Source organism: Gobio gobio (genome assembly GCF_949357685.1).
Source record: "Gobio gobio genome assembly, chromosome: 24".
In the NCBI taxonomy this organism is placed as follows: Eukaryota; Metazoa; Chordata; class Actinopteri; order Cypriniformes; family Gobionidae; genus Gobio; species Gobio gobio.
In genome coordinates, this window is record NC_137120.1 from 15,100,142 (window position 1) to 15,117,367 (window position 17,226).

The 17,226-nt window shown below is 36.7% G+C and overlaps 1 protein-coding gene across 2 annotated transcripts; it reads left to right on the forward strand.

Annotated features, from left to right (window-relative positions):
- Positions 1–344: 344 nt before the first annotated feature.
- On the forward strand, positions 345–16,385 carry LOC307120705 (EGF-containing fibulin-like extracellular matrix protein 1). 2 transcript variants are annotated; one of them, XM_079807844.1, is made up of 9 exons: positions 345–511; positions 1,435–1,527; positions 4,168–4,213; positions 4,340–4,615; positions 9,608–9,727; positions 10,139–10,258; positions 10,339–10,462; positions 10,550–10,742; positions 13,852–16,385. In XM_079807844.1, exons 2-9 carry the CDS (start codon positions 1,441–1,443, stop codon positions 14,011–14,013), a joined length of 1,128 nt encoding a protein of 375 aa, XP_079663970.1. In that variant the 5' UTR covers positions 345–511; positions 1,435–1,440; the 3' UTR covers positions 14,014–16,385. The 2 variants fall into 2 exon arrangements, with proteins under 2 accessions (XP_079663970.1, XP_079663971.1); XM_079807845.1 differs by lacking the exon at positions 345–511 and adding an exon at positions 997–1,336.
- The last annotated feature ends 841 nt before the right edge of the window (positions 16,386–17,226 follow it).

Genomic DNA, 17,226 nt, shown 5'->3' on the forward strand with positions numbered 1-17,226 from the left:
TAAATATTTAATTTAATACATTTTTATGATTTAAATAACCTTACTAGGCTATAATATGTATTATGATAATATAATATAAATGATCATAATATATTTCTTGATTATCGGTAAGACTTTCCTTTTCATAAACAGACTTTCTTTTTTTTAATTTTAGATTTTATTAAAATTATTTTTTTTTTAAACAGCTTTCTTCGAGGAAACTAAGAAAAAAATAAATGAATCAAAAAGCTTTATGTTATTATATTTTATGATCAGTACAGCATTTAAGATCATAAAATAATTCTTTATTAATGAGACTTTCTCTCTCTCTCTGCTGTAATGTGTTCGTGTAGGTCTGAAGGTTTGGCAGTAGGTGGAGCCACATTCACTACAATCATATTCCAACAAGAATGTAGCAGTGAGAAAAAACATAATTTGAAAAGGCTTGTGAGAAGAACCTGGGTCGTATAAGAAGATGATCGCAGCACCTCGTGTGTGAGAGATCCAGCACTCAGTGGGAGAATCACACACGGTAAGCATCTCTGCTCACTTCACACTCTTCTAGCACTTCTGGGAAGATGGGGGGAACCATAGTTTCCAAGGTACATTGCTCTTGCATTGCATTATAAGATCTATGACAGGATTTTCACATCATTTAGATTGATATTTACAGTAACGGCTTGCAAAATAAGCACAACTGTTTGTGTTTCACGTTGAACAACTGCACTTTGTTTTATAGGGTGAAGTATCTGGTGATATTACACAAATACTCAGTGCTTTTGAATGAGAATGAACTTCTGCAAGTCTTCACTGAAACAAAGCTAGCATGATTACACGAATAGGAGGTTTTCTTGAACAGAAAACAACAATTTCAACTAGAGGTTGCTGGAGGGCTTTGTCAGATAAATATGGTGTCTAAGTACTAGTTGGTACATGCCTTCAGTAGCACTCCGTTTGAAATGGCTGTAATAAGCTTGTACTGTAGATTTACTGCTTGTGTTTTATTTGAACTCTTTCACTCTGGGAGGTTCAGAACAGAGATCTGCATCCTCATTCCTCAGGGAAACCCGTTAAATTCAATATCACAAGACTGAAATTGTCAAGAACATTCCCACAGTGTTGAAATGAGATCTGCTGCCTCATCTCAGATCTGCAGGATATGGTCGTTTGCACAAGGACAATGCGTTAGTTTTAAAAATGTGCCATGGCATAATTACTTTTATGAACCGGGTGAACGGGCACGGATCGGACACTGTTGTTTTGAGGAGGACTCTGCCAAGTTTCTGCAGGACTGAGCCAGCGTCAACAGCCGTTGTATTCAAACCAAACAATGTGACCTTTGCAACACGGACGAAATGTAATTGGGGTTTCGGTGGAAACGGTGCAAGTGCATTTGAAGGCGCATACTGGTGATTTATGAAAGTGTGCTCATCTATTCTCTCTGTGTGTCTGCAGGTCACAATGCTCGGGATCTGCTTGTGTTTGAGTGTTGCCGTCCGCTTTGCGGTGTCTCAGGAAGCCGAAGCTCAGGAGCCAGTTACATACATGGCAAGTCTAAAACACATAAAAGCACATAAAATGCGTTACAATATTACATTACTCCCTAAAAAAATAACTAATTGTGTTACTTAGTTACTTTTTTATGGAAAGTAATGTGTTACGTTACTTTTGTGTTACTCACTAAAAAAATAACTAGTTGCGTTACTTAGTTACTTTTATGGAAAGTAATGTGTTACGTTTTTTTTTTGCGTTACTTCCTAAAAAAGTATCTAATTGTGTTACTTAATTACTTTTATGGAAAGTAATGTTACGTTTCTTTTGCATTACTCCCTAAAAAAGTAACTAGTTGCATTACTTAGTTACTTTTTATGGAAAGTAATGTTACATTACTTTTGTGTTACTCCCTAAAAATGAACTAATTGTGTTACTTTGTTACTATTTTGTGGAAAGTAATGTGTTACGTTACTTTTGCGTTACTCCCTAAAAAAGTTACTAATTGCTTTACTTTGGTACTTTTATGGAAAGTAATGTGTTACGTTTCTTTTGCGTTACTCCCTAAAAAAGTAACTAATTGTGATACTTACATTACTTAGTTCCTTTTTATGGAAAGTAATGTTTACTTTTGCATTTTTCGTTACTCCTACTAAAAAGTAACTAATTGTGTTACTTAGTTACTTTTTATGGAAAGTAATGTGTTACGTTTCTTTTGCGTTTATCCCTTAAAAAGTAACTAATTGCATTACTTAGTTATTTTTTATGTAAAAAGTAAGGTGTTACATTTCTTTTGCATTACTCCCTAAAAAGTAACTAATTTTGTTACTTAGTTACTTTTTATGGAAAGTAATGTGTTACGTCACTTTTGCGTTACTCCTACTAAAAAAGTAACTAATTGTGTTACTTAGCTACTTTATATGGAAAGTAATGTGTTACGTCACTTTTGCATTTTGCGTTAATCCTACTAAAAAAGTAACTAATTGTATTACTTAGTTACTTTTTATGGAAAAGTATTTTTATAGGTGCGTTACTTTTGCATTACTTTTTCTCACCTTGGCTGGGCTGGACTTGCTTGTTTGCATTATAACAACAACAAAAAAAAAATTGGCAAATGTGAAGGCCGTTTCACACCAAAAGTGAAACGAATAAGCAAATTCACACAAATGCAAAGTAATTCTAAAGCATACTTTACTAAAGCTGCTGAATTGGATCATTGAAGGTAAGCAGCAAAGACATTGGTTAATAAACAGAGATTAAATACATAAAGTTTATTTGTGTTATTTAACATTATTTAATTATTGCAGGTTTGCTAATATTCTGAGTTTGTATTTTACTGTTTTTATTCATTTTGAGGAATTCTGAATCTGTTTTTGTGCAAGTGAGATGTGTAAATGCATGCTCACATTTAGTCTAGAACTACAATAACATCATGTTCACACATGACGCCTCTGCACTTACTCATGATTCTCTCAACATGAGGACAGGAGAGCTGTCAGTCAATAAATGGGAAAACAACTTGCGTAACTTATTTTTAAAAAATAACTCAGATATTTTGTATTTTTGTAAATTTAAAAGTAATGTGTTTCTTGAAAAACTTAATCTGATTTCATAACTTGCGTACTTGTAATGCATTACCCTCAACACTGGTGTAGAGTTCTTATTATTATTCTTCCTTCTTCCTTCGCTCTTGAGTCTATGGCATCCCGTAGAACTGCTTGTGGGTACAGGGATAGAGGACAGTCTGATCATTCACCACAGCAATTTTTAAGTCTCTTACTTAATCCCTCTTGCGCCACCAACTGTCCAAATATGTTTATACTAATAACTTTTGAACCTCAAGGACAAGAAACGAAATTTTCCCTTGACTCATCAATTTCATGAAAAACCCTTTTTCAAACTCGTCCTAGACAGTGCATCTGATTTTCAATAAAATTGGTACAGATAATCTTCAGATCATGCTGGCAGAAATATATTAAAAGAATTTTGATAGACCAAACCATTTTCGAATAATACCCAAACGATTTCGACAAACAGAGCAATGTGAGGCTATATCTCTGCAACACTTTAGCATATTGAGGCGAGTCTTGGTACATGTCATCACAAGCATGCCCCGAGGCTACGTGCAGTGTTCCGGCACAGTGCTAGGTCAGGAGATATGAAAAAGTCCTATTTTTGTTTATAACTTTTGAACGGTTTGCTCAAAAACTGATCTCTTTGGATCCAGTGCAGCGTACCGAGTCAAATGATACCCAATTGATCCCATATCGACCATTTTGGGTGTCGGTCATTTTTAATTTGGTAGTAAAATGCTGTATTTTATAAACACATTAGTGTATCATTGCGAAACTCGGTGAGGGTCATCGTCACCATGCCCTGAAGGTACATTTTGGAACAGCACCACCTTCTGGTCAAAATGTATAATTACGTTTCAATAAATGCTAATACTTTTGATTAAGTTTGCCTATTTTAATTAAACTGGTCTTGATACATACTTGATTCATACCGATAACAATTATACCAACTATGCCATATTCGGTTGAACTTGCTATCCACCATTTTGCATTTCTTTGAAAATATACTTTTTGAACTCCTAGATAGATACAGACTGATATATATTTGCTGCATTTATTATCATTTATTTTAACACATATTTATCATCTCTTGCCTCTTACCCATTTGTTTTTTCTTTTGCAGTGCACTGAAGGTTATGAATTTGACTTTGATAAACAAATCTGTAAAGGTAACGCAGCTCTTTTCCCCTCGATCAATTGTAATAATAGTATAAGCATTTGTGTTAAACCAATATATAGGGCAGGACAGAATTTGTTGACCCAATTGTGTTAATCATGTGTCTTTCTATACATAGATATAGATGAGTGTACGACAGTCCAGGACGCCTGTAAAGGGGGCATGAAATGTGTCAACCATTTTGGTGGATACCTCTGCTTACCCCACAACGCTCAGATAATCGTGAGTAACGGCGAGGATAATCCAACTACTGCCCCACCAATGGAAAGAAGAGAAGATACGCCCGGGATAGCCCCTAATTACAGGGGCGATTACTCAAGACTCATTCAAAGCGCAACACATACAATCCAGTGTGGTGTCGGTTTCATGCCAGACTCTCAGAACTACTGCAGAGGTAAGCAATAGCTGTGTGATTGAGTCTCTCCAGAATCTTCTTCAAGGTCTGGACATTGCACTATGGCGGGCGAAAAGCGAAACAAAAAAAAGGCTCTTTATTGGCAATGATGGTTCCATGAAGAACCTTTAACGTCCATGGAAATTTCCATTGCACAAAAGGTTCTTTAGATTATTAGAATCTTCTTCACACTAAGACAAAAATAGTTCTTTTAAAAAACTAAAATGTTTCTTCTATGGCATCGCTGCGAAAACCTTTATTTATAAGAGTGTACGAATTAGTAGGATTCATTAAATTCAAAATGGCAGAAACGTACACAGTACACACATTCAAATTATCCAATGAATTCTAGCCCATACAGAGCAACAATTTATTACAGCGGCACCTTGTGTCTAATTCTCACAAAATTTTGTACATAGCTTTTTGTGGACAACCTGCACATGTATACCAAATTTCACGATTAACGGATTTTAATTTTACTTTCAATGGCAATTTACATTCAAATGGCTGCTTAACTTTATTTGGCTGCTGTCTTTATTCCTGTTGATTTTTTGTTCAAAAACACAAACTTCCATACTATATAGAATGCTTGAAGAGTAGTATGTCCGAAACTTTAGTATTAATGAAACAGTATGTGTGAAATTACCCTGATGGATTAACGGCAAGATTTTTGAGTGTGCAGTTGATGGAGACTCTTATATCCCATAAGGCCATGGGAGAGGACACAGTTGACAGCATACGTCACATGGTGCAGATGGAAAAATTGGGCTGGTTATGAAAATTGCATGACACACTGTCCGCAAGAGGAGTTGAAAGTGTATAAGTGAGGTATACTTTGCGTTTTACTCTTGCAAAATATACTTTTAGTCTATTATATGATACACTACAAATTTTGTAGCAATAGAATGTGAATGAAAAAATAGGTTTTACATTTTTTTAAATTGACAGAAAAAAATATACTCTGTCCCATACACTTCCAAAGTTATTAGCAAAAATGCCCCAAAAAATGCTTATTAGCCCATAGCACTTGAAATACACTATATTGCTAAAAGTTTTGAGACGCCTGTTTTACATGCACATGAACTTTAATGACATCCCATTCTTAATCTTTAGGGTTTAATATGGTGTTGGCCAACCCTTTGCAGCTATAACAGCTTCAACTCTTCTGGGAAGGCCCAAGCCCAAGCCCTGAAAAACAACCCCCATACCATAATCCCCCTTCCACCAAACTTTACACATGGCACAATGCAGTCAGACAAGTACCATTCTCCTGGCAACCGCCAAACACAGACTCGTCCATCGTATTGCCAGACAGAGAAGTGTGATTGGTCACTCCAGAGAACACGTCTCAACTGCTCTAGAGTCCAGTGGTGGCGTGCTTTACACCACTATTGCACTTTTGGATATGTAAGGCTTGGATGCAGCTGCTCGGCCAAGGAAACCCATTCCATGAAGCTCTCTACGCACTGTTCTTGAGCTAATCTGAAGGCCACATGAAGTTTCAAGGTCTGTATCTATTGATTCTGCAGAAAGTTGGCGACTTCTGCGCAGTGCGCACTGTGCGCCTCAGCATGCGCTGACTCCGCTCTGGGATTTTACGTGGCCTACTACTTCGTGGCTGTTGTTCCCAATTGCTTCCACTTTGTTATAATACCACTAACAGTTGAGCGTGGAATATTTAGTAGTGAGGAAATTTCACGAATGGACTTAAAGCACAGGTGGTAACCTATCATGGTACCACGCTTGAATTCACTGAGCTCCATAAGCGACCCATTCTTTCACAAATGTTTGTAGAAGCATGTCCCAATACTTTTGGCAATATAGTGTATTAGCGTTATGGCAACAGAGTACCCGCCTTCAAGGAAGTTAACGCTTGAGAGTGGAGAGTGGCCAGACTCTCTGTACAAATGAAATATACGAGAGTCTGGTAGAACCAGGCTACAACCTTGCATGTTCAACCCAAAATGTTGATATTAATACGGTTGACGTAAAACCTGTGTTGGCAGAGAAAAGCAAATGTTGCTGAAAATATTAAATTAGTCAGCATACATGGCTAATTTAATGCTGAAAGATCTTTGTGGGCTGAATGTGTAGTCAAGACACACACCAGCAGGGCTAACTGGACCATGCTAACAAGCCAAACACTGAGCCCCTGGGAAGTCATTGTGTCACTCTTTGGGATGTGGTTGTATCAGTTCAGAGGATGCAGTTCCAGGAATTTGCTTCCTCTGGGTCTGTCTTCTTCTATCTGGTGGATAAAACAATTTTTGTGTGTGCGCTAATGATGTTTTTCTTTCCCAACTTGATAGATGGCTCAGTCGTGTTACAGCATGCAGAATCCCTGTGCTAGAAGCAAACAATTTGAGTTGCATAAACCATTCAAGATGAGACTGAAAGACATGAATTGCAAAGACATGCCAACTAACATTTCATCCCAAAAGAGTAATACATTTGTTTCCCAATCTTAAATCATTTTATTAGATACTATAGCCGCGTTTCCACCGAAATTACCCGGAACTTTTTTCCCAGGAACTTTTTCTCCCCCAGACCTGCTACTATGAGAAGTCATTTGCACAGATTCCATTTGCTTTATTACATGAGAGCGAAGTGAAGAGATCAGGGGAAGTTGGTTTGTACTGGTTAGCATTGGTTTGGTTTTGGTCTTGCTGGGGGATTATACTGTTTAAGAGCAAAACATAGCTGGTGCAGCAGTTTCAAGAAAAGTTTCCATTTAAATGTCATGTGGTGACATCAAAAATGAACCATCAAAAAGTAATAATATATTTTCCTTACACTTGAATACATGTGAGTGTACACATCTTAATAATTAATTTCACACAAGATTTTTTTAAATACATTTTTAAAGTAATAAAATATTTTTTACAAATATCATGCATTATTAATTCATACATTTGAATTTTGTTATAGGTTTGGGGAGTCACATTACATCCTGAACTATTTAAAATAAATAATAAACATTAATAATGCTTATTAATAAGCAGTGAACCTTTACATATTGCTGGGTAGATTACTTAAAAATTGCAGCCAGTTACGGATTCCAAATTACATGACAAAAAGTGTAGTTATTAAAGTAATCCATTACATTACACATTTAAGGTAATCAGACTACTTTTGGATTACTTTTTTTGACTAACTCATTTGCCACATTGATTTGAATAGGATAATCTTGTACCATTTAAAAATACAAAGAGAATGAAAATATAGACTATTCCATTGATTGTTATCAACAACATAGGCATATTTTAAGATATGCTTTCAGTTAAAATATGCATTTTAGTCTGAGACTAGTTTAAGCCTATGCCATTGTTTTGTCTCAAGATGTACACCAGTAATGTTTTTTTTTTTTCTAAGGCACATTTATAAAAGCTACTTAAATGCCCCAATTGAACTATATCCTAATCATGCCTTAATCTAAGCCCTGTCTGTGAAACCAGGCTGAAGTGTATTAAATATTACATTATGTCAGTGTTTTCCAGACTGGGTGGATTTGTACAGTGTTTGTACGACAAAAGCCTTCCAAAGCCTTCATACATGGTTAAATGACTAACTGAGTGATCATTCAAATAATAATTAATGTGGATCTGATTAGATATGCAGTGTTGTAACGTAGAGAAAACACTTGTTAGAAGTGAAGTGTTTTATGTAAATCCAGATCAAATGCTGTGGGTCCCAGTTTTCAGTGGTAGTCACATGATTAGCCACATGGTCAGTATCTCCACAAACCTGTAAGAGCTTCTAAACGGATATAAGCTATAATACAACTCTTATGTAGTAAGGAGAATCAATGAATTATGGGAGAATAACATGTAATCAATAAAAAAATGACTAGAATGATTGCAAGTATTTTAAAATGTAATATAATCTATTTACAAGTACTTAATTTTTTGCACTACATGTATTCAGTTACTATACTACTAAACAAAAATATTTTATCAGAAGTGATAAAACCTGGTACCCTAAAACATGACTTTGTCTCCAGGATAAGTGCATTGCACCAGCCATTGTATTATAATAACTGGTTCTTTCTGTCACAAACAGCTAACATAGGTTATGTGGTGTTATTCGAGGAAGTATGGGTCAGGACATGCATCTGTCAGCCCATTAAAATGAGTCAACAATTAGCTCGGGCCTCTTCCCGCAAAGAGAGTCGGCCTTCCTTCAGTTTACATATTTTCGTCCAGTCTCTTTCAGAAGTGCCTTGGCAGCAATTCCTTTGGAATCTGAAACCAGTTTTTTTGTTGGAATTAAATCACCATCATGTGGGTGATCACAGACTCCAGGTGTGCCTCTCTCAGAGAGGTGGGCAAGAAAACTGCAACTTTTTCATCTGAACTCTTGCCTGCGAGGTCTCGCACCTCATTTTTTCCAGTGTGCATCGTCCAGTTTGGCTATCAGCAGTGCTGAACCCCCTGAAAGGGCCCAAACGCTGGTCAGCAAAGCTTTGGAAACGCTGGACGAGAGGCCCCCCTAGAGGCTTCGGGTCTGTGCTTTGACATTACTCTCACATTAATGCTTCAAATGGTCACTAGGAGGAATCTGCCTGAATGTCCTTTCGTTTGGATAAGGAGGTTTTGCAGTCACATGTGTTGCACATCCAATAGTCTGTATATGAATCACAGAAAACTGGGCTATTCTTAGGCCTTTGTATATAGTTACTTGACCAAACCTGGCAGATAAGCGCAGACCACCCACGATGGCCCCCACAACGCGTAAGGACAGAACTAAGCTGGAAATCTCGCCAGACATACCAAAGAATGATTAGGAGTGCAGAAAAGATGTGGGTTTTGGATTATGCTACCTGTTGTTTTAAATAAGTGGTGTTATTAGTGTTATGTTTGAGGAACGGAATTAAATGGCCAGTGAATTGCATTAACAGGCCAGTAGTTATTTTGATTACTCATGCACTCGCATTTTTAATTTCATAATTTGTCATTAATGTTCAGTTGCGTACCACCTTTTTTCTTTTTACAGATGTGAATGAATGTCTCACCGCAAACCCCTGCCAACATCAGTGCTACAATCTGATTGGTTCTTACCTCTGCCAATGTGAAGTCGGATACGAACTGGCTTCAGACTCCGTCTCCTGCCAAGGTAATTTTTAAAAATATATATTTTTTTACACTTTTTAAATCTATGTAAGAAAGTATAACCTTTTAATTTTTTTTATTGCATGCTAGTTTGTTTGAATATTTCTGGATATTTTTTAACCTATTACCAAGGACAACAATTTTGACTCTTCTCTCAGTGTATGTAAACAAATGAGTAAAGTATTCACAGTAATATGCTTACAAACATCAGATTGACATTCAATTCATTTAGTTGATGTGATTGCAATGCCTGACAAAAAAAAGCATATACTTTTTTTTAACACTATACGGTTGTAGCAGATCAACACAATCAAACAGTATTTCAATGCCAATAACATCAAACAATTTATTTTTTTCCCCATTGATATCAGATTATATCTTGGGTCCCTGTGAGTTTCATTCATGTGTTTTCCAGACATCGATGAGTGTGAGTTCTCAAACTACATTTGCCAGTTCCAGTGTGTGAATCAACCTGGAGGATACAGTTGTGTGTGTCCTGAGGGATACCAGCTCCAAGGGACACGGATGTGCCAAGGTATAATCCTGTTTTTGTAGTTCAGGGCTCTTGCAGTAGCTTCTGAAGGTGCTAATTGACCTTTTCTACCCTGTTCATAGATATAAACGAGTGTGAAACGGCACACAACTGCAGAGAAGATGAAATGTGTTGGAATTACTACGGAGGATTCCGTTGCTATCCCAGAAACCCCTGCCGTGAGCCATACGTGAAAACAGGCGAAGGGTGTGTCAAATGTCCTAATAAAATCATGCTGTTGCAATAAAATAAAAAATTCCACCCTGTTTTTAACGTTTAACTCTCTACCAACAGTCGCTGCCGGTGCCAATCACCAGGTGTTTGCCGGGGACTGCCGCCTGTCATTGTCTACAAGTACATGAGCATCTTTTCCGATCGCTCAGTGCCTGCTGATATCTTCCAGATTCAAGCTACGAGTGTCTACCCCAATATGGTAAACACTTTCACGATCAAATCCGGCAATGAGGGAGGAGAATTCTACCTGAGGGTAAGATGTGACAAATTTTTAAACAGATACCCCAATCCTAAATCAGTGAGTACAGCCTTTCATACATAATAAAAAAACTAATTTAAATCCATGGCATTTCTCTGCCAAAACAGGTTTTACGTCAACCCTATTAATATAAAAATTTAGTTCTCTTCTTTTGTTCTCTCTCGTACATTTAATTTGTACAGAGAGTCTGGCCACTCTCCACTCTCAAGCATTAACTTCCTTGAAGGCGGGTACTCTGTTGAAGTTTAAAACTATTGGATCTGCCCAGAGCCCCTCTGGATCTGCCATAACCAATCGCTAACGTTTGGTCATGATGTACATCACCTCAAACTAGCACACGACATCAACATCATCGTTCTCAGCCACTCCCTCTGTTCGCTGATTGGACCGGTTAAAATTTGACCGGAGAAAATCAGAGAATATACCGCAGTCCCAGACGGAGTACTGAAGGAAAATGAAAATTGAAAAAAATTAAAATTGAAATGAAAAAGCGGAAGTACGTAGGAGGGCGGAGCCAGGCTAGCAAAGTTGAAGATCAGTGCAAAATGCTAAAGCCTTTTTTTCTGTAAAAGACTGATAACGATTATTTTCCATAACAGAGTTGAGAGCTTGACAATATAACTAAACATAATAAAAAAAACTTGTTGACACTGTTAGAGATACTCACCTCTGTTTGAACCGGAAACCCATAACATTCCTTTTCCAAAACAGGTTTAGCGCCAACCAAGTTACATTTTAAATATTTTTAGGTTGAATGTTACAGGGTTGAAAGGTCTAATAAAGACTTTTTTTCTGTAAAAGACTGATCACTATTATTTTCCGTAACAGAGTTGAACAATTGAGCTTGACAATAATACTGTAAACATAATACAAACTTATAGAGACCGTTAGATACTTACCTCTGTTTGAACCCATAATATTCATTTTCCAAAACATGTTTAACACCAACCCTGTTACATTTAAAATGTTTTCAGGTTTAAAGTTACAGGGTTGAAGATCAGTGCAAAAAGGTCTAATAAAGGCCTTAGCACTGCAAACATTATTATTGTTCTTTTTGCCGAAAATCTTTTTCTGTAAAAAAAAAAAAAAAAAGATCACTGTTATTTTTCCATAACAGAGTTGAACAATTGGGGTTGACAACATAACTGTAAACGATATATAAAAAATGGATGAAGACTGTACGAGATACTTACCTCATTTTTGATCCAACGGCATTTCTTTTCCAAAACCGGTTTAGTGCCAACCCTGTTACATTTAAAATGTTTTTGGGTTGAATGTTACAGGGTTGAAGATTAGAGCAAAACAGACTAATAATGACCTTATCTACCAAAACGCCAGATTATTTACAGTCAGTATTCTAGTGCTTTTTGCCAGTAATGTTTTTCTGTAATAACCAGTGTTGGAAGTAACGCGTTACTTTGTAGCTGTACTGTAATTCCACTACTTTTAGCAGTAACGCGCATTACAATTACTGAAATTTAAATGAGTTTGTTACTTGCGTTACTCTCTTTTGTGAAAAGTTAACGCTTGCAGACAAGAAGCTCAAATCTAGGCCCTAGCCTGGCCCATGTCTGACAGCTTATCAAAATTCTCTGCCCGAGTCCGACTGGAGCCCGTGTTTTTTTTTTATCCTCCCCATTACACATTGTTGCAGCCATTAAAATAGTTCAGTTTTGTTTTGAATGTCAAAGTTTTGTTAGTTTCGTAAGTTAATTTAGAAAAATATTTGGAGCATTTTTTTGTTTGTTAAATTAAAGTTTTTATTTTTTAAAGTGGCAACCAAGCGGCCAGCGGCCACCAGTGAGTTAACCCAACGCTTTAGCCTCTCAAATCAACACTTGACTTGTCTTGCCTAAAATAAAATCCATAGATATAAAACACTTCAAGCATCACAATGTTAGTTTAAACGTTTAGCCTACTATCGTCACCACCACAGTAAAAAGGCATTTTTGATAAGTTGAGGTAGGCTGATCGTACATTCGCAAACTAAACAGGCTACACAATCTAAAAAACATGCAGGTTGTCTTACCTTACACCTCTCCGCAAAATTAATATAAATATGATCTTCAATTCCTGCGCTTTATGCACATTTAACAGAGTTCACGTCAACGAAAGCAACAGATATGAGCTGCATTTTATTAATCAGCTCATTTCAAGATCAAAGACCACAATATGAGAAAGAGCGACCTAAGCACTGGTGAGATCATTTAGTCTCATTAGTTTTAATGAAGATGATTGTGTTTTTGAGCATCTGAGACTTACTTTACTTGCGGCAGTTTGCCTGTTGGCTTGCTACTCATTTGTGGTGATGCGTGCTACAGTAACGCCGTCATATCTGGGTACAACATGTCATATAAAGCCTATAACGCTCTCACACATTTAATTTTTAACAATTTGCCAGGAGTAAAATTTACATATGTGGTTTAAACAACTAGATGCATTTACACCTGTCCAGTTTCGCCTGAAATGTTGAATGAAAAATTATGTTTATTGTGTTTGACTGTTCAGTACTGTTCATATTTACATTTAAAAAGTAACTTAAAAGTTACTTTCCCTAGTAACTAATTACTTTTGATATACATTAATTGGTAAAGTAATTCAATTACTTGTAAAATAAGTAACTAGTAACTGTAACTAATTTTCAGTAACTATTTCAGTACTATTTTCTTAGAACAGAGTTGAACCATAATTGGGGTTGATGATGTAACTGTAATCATTAAAAAATTATAGAGACTGTAAGAGATACTTACCTCACTTTGCACCCATGACATTCCAAAACAGGCTTAGCGTCAACCATGTTACATTTAAAATGTTGTGCTGTTGAACGTTACAGGGTTGCAGATCAGTGCAAAAAGGTCGTATAACGGCTAACACTGCACATCATCAGATTATTTACAGTCAGCATTTTTTTTGCCAAGAACAATAATCTTTCTGACAAAAATCATGAGTTGAGCTATGTAGCTCTAAACACAATACAGATGAAGACTGATGTTTTTCTTTTGCACTAACCCTGTTATAATCAAAATAAAATGGGTCACTTTGATTGATAACATTTGCTTGTGGTGTAGTCTCTCTAGTCATTGTCTTTCTCTTTGTCTTTCAGCGCTCCAGTAATGTAAGTGCCATGTTGGTAATGACCAAACCTTTGACTGGACCCAGAGAACATGTTGTGGATCTGGAGATGGTCACCCAGAGTAATGCATTGAGCTACCGTTCCAGCTCACTGCTGAGACTCACCATTGTAGTGGGCCCATACCCTTTCTAAATTATCTAGTTTGACTGAATCAGCACCTTGGTTTTATGTTTGTACTGCAGCTTACTATGTTTAAAATGTTCAACACAGCATGGTCACCTTGTCTAGATCAGTGGTTCTTAACAGGTTGGTTACAACCCAAAAATGGATCATAGACGGAAACCAATTCTAAATTAGTTCATATTTGAATGTTTATCTTTATATGACAAATCTTTTGTATAATACATTCCATGGTACTGTATTGAGTCACCAATTAATGTTCAATGTAAAATGTGGCCCTAAAGCAAAACCAGCTGAGAACCGCTGGTCTAGATAGTTGCATATTTACTGGGTTTCAAACAGGAATTGGTTTACTAATCATAAAAAGTAGGCTGTCTGGTTTATTGAAGTTTTCAAGTAATTTGTACTTTGAAAAATGAAAGACAAGGTCTGAGAGGGTGACATGAACACAGCTGGATAACAGAAGAAAACACAGTTGCTCAAGTTTCATTCTGAAAAGCACTTATTGGTTATTTTTTGTCTTGGTAGTAAGAGGTTTGCGAGATTCTGCTGCATGGATGCATGTCAGTCTTTTAAAGGAGTAGTTGACCCAAAAATGAGAAGTCATCATTTACTCACTTTTTGACTTTCTTTCTTCTGTAGAACACATGAGGTGAAGTTTAGCAGAATGTGCCCTGTGCTTGTTTCCATACAATAAATGTAAATGGATGTTTCAACGCCAAAAATGACAAAACACACCATAAAAGTAGTCCTTACAACTCTTCAGCTATATTGCAAGTCTTCTGAAAAGACCAAAATGTAAGTTATACACTGAAATGATTCCATCCACCACAGCTCTCAAAATGGTCCAAAAGGGTTGTCCCTAGTCTCTTAATGAGTCATGGGATGTGTTTTGGGCATAATGTGCAATAAACCAATCAGAGTCTCATCTCACATTCCCTTTAAAAGCCAGTTGCACTCGCACCATTGCGGATTCACTATTTACATGCGAGCGGAAAGACTGAACGCTTCTCCAGAGAGGAATCCTTTCATTTTTAATATTTGGCATGTGTGTGTGCTGCTGCGCGTGTGTGTGTAATAATCAGAGTGTACGTGCGTTGTGCACCGCCTATAGGCGCATATTACTAACACACCCTTTAAATAACACAAAAATACTGCACTATTGACTTTAGAGCAGGTTTGTGTTGGTCAATGGCGCAGTCGTTTTCAGTTCCTCAAAATAGCAACACACCAACAATGCGCCTGAACACACCTGGTTTTCAGACCAGCACACCCATGGGCGCCAGTGCATTTGCTATTTAAACAACGTGGCGCTGGATGTGAAAATGAGAACTGCTTCAGGCTGAAACTAGCAAAAAATATTTTTTTTGTCATTTCCATCCACATTCGCTGTTACTGTATGGAAAAGAGCAGCATGAACATTTTACTAAACTTCTCCTTTTGTGCTCCTCAGAAGAAAGTAAATTGTACAAATTCGCAAAATGCAGAGCTTTCATTTTTAAATGAACTAACCTTTTATCAATAAATCAATGCTTTACATTTCTTGTACATGGAATATGTAGAAACAGAATGTAATTATCAAAAAGCACTTATAGATTTGACTTTAGCAGGGGGAAAGTGTTTTATAGGTGGAAACAGAACTGCATATATAGTTAGGTGGAACAGTTTGTGTCGTAATCTAATGGCATCCTTAGCTAATGGAAATCTCTGAATGTGTCCTCCGCCTTGCAAATACTGCAGAAATGACCTCCTATCCTATGAGAATAAGGCAATAATGTTTTGGAAACAGAAGTGATGTTTTCAGGAAATTGCTGGCAAGGCTTTTGGGTCGCATAAGCAATGGAACTGTTGCCTAACATGTCTGTATGGTTGCCAGAGCAGCGTTTGATCTTCTGCAGTGTTTTGTGTCGATGGTTTGTGACAAACACTGTTTCTTAAACCGTTGCGTCACACCCAGCACCCCCAGAGACGCGGGTGAGGCCGGAATGGGTCGCGCACCACCACGGTGTATGAAATTATTTTGGCAAACAATCTCGGTGTTGGATGCATCTTAGTATTGTGATATAATATGGATGCTTGCAAATCAAAAATGCTTTCGTATGATCAAACACTTTGATTCACGCATGGTGAATGCTCCCTGTTTTTCTCTTATTGAGATAATTTTTGCTTGAATCTAAATTGATGTGGACCGGTTGTTTCTGCTAAGTGAGGGCAACAACGGTCTTTGTGTTTGTTTAACAAACTAAAATTGGATTTGCACCTATTGTTTGGAATGTTTCTGTCAGCTCTCAAGTTGCACTTTTAAAAAAAAAAAACTCATTCTTAGTCTTTGTGCCATTTATTCGGCTGTAAAGTTTTTGGAAATAAAAATGAATTCAGTAACAATCGTGTCATTTTCATTCCTTCGCTTCGCTTGCAATCTATATAGCTGTATCAAAACAAACGTAGCACCAGAAAGAAAAACGCTCATGTTGAAAAACCTTCTGCTAGTATTGCATAACATGCATGGGTCAGTTTGGTGTATTACTGGAACAGTTTAAGACGACCACCAAGATTCATCTGCAGTTATTACCTCCTGCGGTTGCAGATGGGAATATATTACTATGTGATGTTGTCATGACAATAGTTGAGCATTTCCTGTAAGAATATTTACACTCTGACAGCCCACTCATTTACAGAAAGCATGCAAGTCATACACGAACTGCATGTCTTTGCTTAGATTTCAATGTATATAAGAACAATCTTTGAAGTAGAATGTAAAGTCATTTTCTTTATGGCAAACTTATTACTATTGAATAATGTGAATATATTATTAAGTGAAAAACTAGGTTTGGTGGGTTAGAACTTTTATGAAACGCGCCCTGACTTTGCTATACTACTTTACTAATACTGTATTATTGGTGTTAAATGTTTGTATTCACATGGTCCAGTGATAAACCTTTAAAATATTGATTTTAAGGGTAATATTTAAAAAGACTGTCTTACTTTAAACTGTTGTTTGCAACCAGCTGAAGATAGCATGTCTATCATAGAAGCAATACCACAGTAATTGTCATAGCAAAAAGGTGCAAACGCGGTCTCAAATGTATAATTAATTGTGTAAATGTATTTTTTTGTTTGTTTTGTTTAGTTGTAAGCAGATGAAATGTATGAGACGCTAAAAGCCTGAGTTTAGTGTAACTTTAAACCAATAGTCAATGTAATAGCTTCATCTGCTGGTTATAG

What these genes read in the sequence shown, in the direction of transcription:
- LOC307120705 (XM_079807844.1), top strand. Translation starts at nt 1,441, where the DNA reads ATGCTCGGGATCTGCTTGTGTTTGAGTGTTGCCGTCCGCTTTGCGGTG. An exon ending in AGGGACACGGATGTGCCAAG is followed by an intron (nt 10,259 to 10,338) that starts GTATAATCCTGT and finishes CCCTGTTCATAG; the next exon opens with ATATAAACGAGTGTGAAACG. An exon ending in GAGGAGAATTCTACCTGAGG is followed by an intron (nt 10,743 to 13,851) that starts GTAAGATGTGAC and finishes TTTGTCTTTCAG; the next exon opens with CGCTCCAGTAATGTAAGTGC.